General features: G+C 45.2%; 1 protein-coding gene across 1 annotated transcript; it reads left to right on the forward strand.

Moving 5' to 3' along the window:
* The first annotated feature begins 5153 nt into the window (after positions 1–5153).
* Positions 5154–6119, forward strand: LOC146802148 (general transcription factor II-I repeat domain-containing protein 2B-like). The gene has a single exon (XM_085623731.1). The coding sequence runs from the start codon at positions 5154–5156 to the stop codon at positions 6117–6119; it is 966 nt and encodes a 321-aa protein (XP_085479857.1).
* The last annotated feature ends 485 nt before the right edge of the window (positions 6120–6604 follow it).

Below are 6604 nucleotides of genomic sequence, written 5' to 3' on the forward strand. Positions count from 1 at the left end.
GCAGAGACGACAAGAGCACCCGTCCCTGTACCCACCTGACCTTCGTGAATAGTAGTAACCAATGGAGATGAGATGGACGCAGGGAAGGGAGCCAGAAAGGACGTAGTGGCTGGGTGTGGATGTATCCTGGGGGCCCTATGGAAGACAGGAAGAACTATTCGATAAGGAGTCCTAACCCCTGTTCTACAGCACCCACGCCAACCCACACACAGAAAAGAAAATCGTTCCGGGGACTCACCGATGCTTCTTCGGATCAGGGCAACCAGAATCAGCGCTGCTCAGGGCGAAGAACTCCTGGACACTACTCCTTCCGAAATCAAAGTAAGGCGCTCCTGCGCCGGTGAGTTGAAAGAAAGGTCAAACCATGCGCAAAGATGTTCTTGCGCAATAAGGCGGCAAACTACGGGGGCAAGCTATAACAAAGGCAATGTAGGTGCTAGAACACAGTTCCAAAATGAAGTGGGTACTTTGTCACAGTAGCGCTCCTGCGCTATGGACACTTCAGTACCCCCAGAAGCACACCCACGCTGAAGTGATGCAAAACCAAGAGTATCCCACCAACGCTCCTGCGTTGTAGGATTGAGGAAAAACCCCCAAGCGCTCCTGCGCTATGTAAACTAACTGTGCTCCCTAAGCGCTCCTGCGCTAAGTAAACTAAAGAGCTCCCTAAGCGCTCCTGCGCCGAATAAACTAAAACACCCCCCAAGCGCTCCTGCGCTAAACGAACAAACAGGTCTCCAATGATATATACAAGTATCCCATGAGCACTCCGGTGCTCTGGGATTCAGGCAGCCTCTGTGGCCGGAATTCTCGATACCCAGTGGGGCGCTCCAGCGCCGAGGGAAGGAATGCACAAGCACGCCTTCAACTTACTGGAACCAGGTTGCGGGGGTCGGAACTCCGCAGTCACGTCTTCGGGGGATTCAGTAGAATACGAAGCACGGAGCCGGCGGGAAACGCGCAGTGTAAGCGTTTCCCCCGGAAGTGTTCCTTCGACCTCTCGTGCGCCGCAACCACTAGACCGGGACTCACCCTTCCAACCGGAAGTGAGTCTCCCGGCGTTTCTGTGTGCGCGTTTGCGGGGCACCTGACACCAATAATAATTGATGATCTTTAACAGTGTAGTAGCCGCTGTAGCGATAGCCTGAGATGACACAAAATCTTCCTTTTTTATTCGAATAGGTGAGTAAGGCTCCAGCTCCAGTCTTACCACCTTTGTTGTGCGTTGTGAGGGCCCTGTTCAACGGCCTTCTAATTCTTCTCTCTGCCTCCGTCTTATGGTTATTTTCTCCCCAATCCTGGTATGAGCCAATTCAGTTTGCTAGGGAGCAGCGCAGGGGCCGGGATTGAGCCGATATCCAGGGTCTGTCCTGGAGTGTAATGCATTACTCACAATAATCTGCTTTTTTCCGACACCATCTTTTTCCCCGCTAAAGTACTGCGACTAAATTTGCGAGGCTATGACGCGATAGACAGCGGCATCACTGCCTTTCATTTATGGACACTAGCGCAATATCTCCAAGGGGAAACGATCCCTTTCGGTACACCCAGGTCAGGACATATGTTTACTGCGGCAGGCGAGGGACCTTCGCTAATGGCCCCTATACTCCTGCCCTGATTTTTATTTTATTTTTTAATTATCCGGACTCTTGCCAGAAATGCGGAGCTCAAATATCAATTGCACAACAATTTGGTCATTCAACTATTTATGGCGCTTCACTTCGCACTATAGTGCAGATTCTGCAGCTGTTTGATGCGTCACATCGGTTCAGCACACCACCCTGAAGGCTGCAGCACACTTGCTGGGCTCAAAATACCGCGTGCACAACAATTCGGTCGTACAACAGTGTTCCCCTACCACTATTTAAGGAGCATAACTTTGTACTTAGCCGACCTTCATTTACTATGACATGTAAAGTTTACAGTGATTTCATCTTTGTTAACTGCCACCAGCAATTCGAAAATGCATGCCTGAATGCCGTCGCCGAAGGATTCAGTATCCGCCTCTCAGCCGTGTTTTCGGCAGCGCATAGCCCCGAAACGGACGAGGCGGGAGTCGCCTGCCGCCAGGGCCCCTCAATGAGACTTAAGTGCTCGGGTGCGGCTGTGTGTGCCCGGGAGGCTGTCTCATCTCAGGCGCCTGAACTAAACAAGTGCAGGAGAGCAGAAATGTGTCATCCATTATAAATGGCAAAATAGACTAATAGCAATATGGTTGCAATAAACTGCAAACATGTTTTTCTTCATCTTTCACACGTTTAATTTTGTTTTTTCTGAAGTGGCGAAAGATTGCATTGGAAATAGGGGTAAATAGCTATTTTGACAATGTATTTTAAAAGGCTGCATTTTGTTTGGCTCCTAGCCAGTCAAAATCTAACAGAGAAATTAATCTCCAACGAACTGGGGCTCATTTTGGGCACAACCCATATGCCATTATTTCCTTTCGATAATATCTATCTCTGAAATTCTCACAGAGTGTGACAACAGCTTCAGATCGAATCTTTTTAACTCTCTAATGCGGTATAAGGCATAGCCATAGAATACAACCCTTGAGCATATTCACAGGTTGGAGAAGGAAAGAAATTGAATTGATACAGGAAATAGCAGACAATCAGGCTTAAGTCGATATGAAAGCGGCATTGAATTCATGACACAAAATTTCAGAAACATTGGCCAATATTGCTGTTAGACCTGGCACCATTGGCGTGGGTCTCCCTTCCATTTTTCGCTGTTGTCTCCTCTGTTTTTGCTGGTAATGGATACTCTGGGGCCGGCGCTGTGCCACTGCCATTCAGTGCCACAGCGCGAATGCTCCCTGTGTAAAGATGACATGTGATTTGGTATATCCATGATTAGCATATTTGGTTTACCTCTTAAGTCCCTAGTAGCGTGGCCTGTGTGTGCCCAGGGCTGGTAAACCAAATGCTGCTGGTGGGCCTGCAGCGCTGGTTTGAGCTACCCACAGAAGCAGCTTGTAAGTGTGTCTCAGACCTGCCACTGCCATCTTGGCTGTGCACCCACTTCCCACCCCTGAACCCTCCCTGGCTTGGCATCATGTAAGCCACCCCTATGGCAGGGTGCATTGTAAAAGAGAAAAAGTCAGAGCGAGAATGAAAAAATGTAGAAAAGAGAGAGAGGGAAATCAAAGACAAGCAAAGTAGGAAAGTGTATAGTTAGGAGAAAAGAGAGCAAAGGAGAAACTCAGAAGTGAGAGGATGAAAACCAAGGCGAGAGGCGGGTAGGACAGCCCTGCAGTGAGTCAGTGATGCCGCTGCTCGGAGTCTGCTGGCTGAGGCAGGCGGAGGCTTCACACCAGGAAGGCTCATTGAGCAGCTGAGGGGACAGGTGGGCACAGAGTACATTACAACATGTCTAAGTTTAAAACTTATTTTGCAAATGTGGGCCACTTTTTTTACCTATTTGATTTGCCTGCCCTATATTAACAAGATAACATAACAGGTCTATTTGTAAAGCGCATGATTACCCGAAGGTGTCCTGGCACTGAATAACAGATGTTTATTGTTACCCAACCCAACTCAATGGTACTCATTTTATCGACCTCAAATGGATGAAAGGCTGAGTGGACCTGCTGGGATTTAAACCTGTGACCATGAGGTCGGACACAGGCCCCTGCAGTGGCTTCTTTAGTGCACTGAGCCACCAGACCCGGCTTATGGGGCTACTTCTAATTTGGTGCCAGGGCCTCTTTCCTGTCCCATTCCGACAAGCATTGGCCTCCGCTTGCACGGATTGTGCTTTGGTTGTGTCACTGTTGTGGCTTGTGCTTTACTTTTTTGTCTCACTGTTGTGGCAGGGAATGCACTGCATTTAAATTTTAACATATGATGCATTCCTATTCTTTCCCTGCACTGGCACACAAACTGCTGCCCCCTAGTGCCAACACAGGCACCCCTGTGCCATGGTGCAAGGGTGCCTGTGTTGCAGACAGATTTGTTTTTACACAGGAAAGGGCACCCATGCTCTACTCACGGAACGCCCCGCTGGGATAGAGTAACGCAGCACATCGATTTGCACTGCCTTGCCTCCATATCTATGAGGCCATTAAAGGCCACACAGGGTGGCTTTATGTGGCCTCATGGATTTTGTACAGTGCACCTTCAACTTATGCATTTCAAGGTGCTGTCATGTGTGATGATGAAGAAAGGGGAGGCATTGTGTTGCAGAATTATTAGCATAGGTAGGGCACACGTACTCAACATTTTTACTCTTGCTTACAGCCTTAACAGCTAATCATGGATGAAGAAGAGCCAGGTCCCTCCAAAAGGGTAAAGAGCAAGACTTACTACTTCCATCAAGAGTGGGAGAACGAATTTTTATTTACACAAATTAAAGACAACTGTGTATGTTTAATCTGTGGAGCAAAAGTTGCAGTGGGAAAAAAGGGCAATGTTGAGAGGCATTTTTCAACCAAGCACATGCATTTTGAGAGGAAGTTCCCTAAAGGAAGCAGCCTGAGGTCACAAAAAGTAAACGAACTGAAATCTGCATTGCAGACACAGCAATCTTTTTTTACGAAGCCCACGAAGAAAGCCACTGCGGCTACTGAAGCATCCTTTGTAGTTACTCATCACTTGATTAAGCACAAAGCAACATTTTCAGATGGAGCCGTTGTGAAGGAAGCAATGCTTCTAATGGCCAACTCCTTATTCAAAGACTTTAAAAATAGCCCTGAAATTATGTCTGCCATTTCAGATGTGCAGTTAGGGTCAAACACTATGGCAAGAAGGGTATCTGCATTATCGACCAACATGATAGAGCAGTTAGAGCGCGATTTAAAGACATGCAAATATTTTTCTCTTCAATGTGATGAATCTGTTGATGCAAGCGATATTGCACAGTTGGCAATGTTCGTTCGAATGGTTTTTGAAGATTTTACTGATAAAGAGGAATTTTTAACTTTGTTGCCTTTGAAAACCACAACCAGAGGATCTGACATTCACAATGAGGTGAAAAATTATTTTGTGAAACAAACTGTCCCATTGAAAAAGTTAGTGGCGATAACCACTGATGGTGCACCCGCAATGATAGGGCGTCATTCTGGCTTCATTGCCAATTGTAAAGCAGATCCAGATTTCCCTCCGTTATTGAACTACCATTGCATTATACATCAACAGGCAATATGTGCCAAGGTAATGGGGTTTGATCATGTCATGACTCCTGTTGTTAAAATTATTAATTCAATTTGTGCAAAGGCCAAGCAGCACCGAGCCTTCAAATTGTTTCTTGAAGAACTATCAGCCGAGTATGGTGACCTTTTACTGCACACTCAAATCCGATGGCTTAGCAGGGGAAAAATACTTCAAAGATTCCTTTCGCTATTGCCAGAAGTCAAAGCTTTTATGGAGTCTAGAAATGAAGATACCACACTGTTATCAAACACTCAATGGTTGCTTGATTTAGCTTTTTTGACAGATGTGACAGAAAAATTAAATGTATTGAACTACGAGTTGCAAGGCAAAAACAAGACAATAACCAACATGGTAAGTTCTGTGAAAAGTTTCAAATCAAAGCTTAACCTTTTGATACAGCATGTGCAGAAAAGAAAGATGCAGCACTTTCCCTCTGTGCTCCAAATCCTTTCAGAAAACAAAGCTGAGGCTGAGGTCCTGGACATAGAAAAATACAGTAGCCTCCTCATGAGGCTTAATCAAGAGTTCAGTGACAGATTTAGTGATTTTGAGCAACTGGAGCCCTGTGTGATGTTCACTTCAAACCCCTTCATGGAAGTGGATGTTAGTGACATTTCAGAGAAAATTGGTGCGCTTTTGAACCTTGACTCTGCCACAATGGAAATGGAGATTGTCACACTTCAAAGTGACATTGAATTGAAATCAAGGAAATCTGAAATTAATTTCTGGAGTCTTGTGGATGCTGAAAAGTTTAAGAACATCCACACAGCTGCATTGAAACTTTTTTCCCTATTTGGCTCTACCTATCTTTGTGAATCAGCATTTTCGGATATGAACTTCATAAAATCAAAGTTTCGCACACGTCTAACTGACGAACATTTAAATGACTCCATAAGAGTTGCCCTCTCAAGCTACACCCCAGATTACAAGGGATTAGTGGACACCATGCAGTGTCAAGTCTCTCACTGAAATAATTTGAATGCATTCGCAATTAATACTTGTTCAATGACAGTTCCTGGTGAAATCCCAAACCTAGGTATCTGTTTCATTATGAACACCAAGATTAAAGTTGCTGCAGAGAAGAATCTTCAGCCCCCAGTTTTTTTTTTTAATTAATTGAACAAAAACAAAGGAACTTGTACTGCAGGTCTGTTTTACAAACACAAGAAAAAGTACCTGGAGAGAAGAATCTTCAGCACCTTCCCAACTTTTGATTTGCTGCACAAGAGCAAAGCAGTGTTTGCTGGAGGCCTGGTTTATTGAGATCAAGGAAAAAAGATAGCTATAGAGAAGAATCTTCAGCATCTTTCAAAATTCCTTTTGTTAGTAACAGTTGTTAGAGTTGAACAAGAACAAAGCAATGTGTAGCTCAGGCATGGGTTTCAGACACCAATGAAAAGTAGTTGGAGAGAAGGATCTTCAGCACCTTTCTAAATGTTAACATTTATTTGCTG

Source organism: Triturus cristatus, chromosome 8 (assembly GCF_964204655.1).
Source record: "Triturus cristatus chromosome 8, aTriCri1.1, whole genome shotgun sequence".
NCBI lineage: Eukaryota > Metazoa > Chordata > Amphibia > Caudata > Salamandridae > Triturus > Triturus cristatus.

Excerpts from the sequence above, each read along its gene's own strand:
- LOC146802148 (XM_085623731.1), top strand. The coding sequence starts at position 5,154 with ATGGGGTTTGATCATGTCATGACTCCTGTTGTTAAAATTATTAATTCA.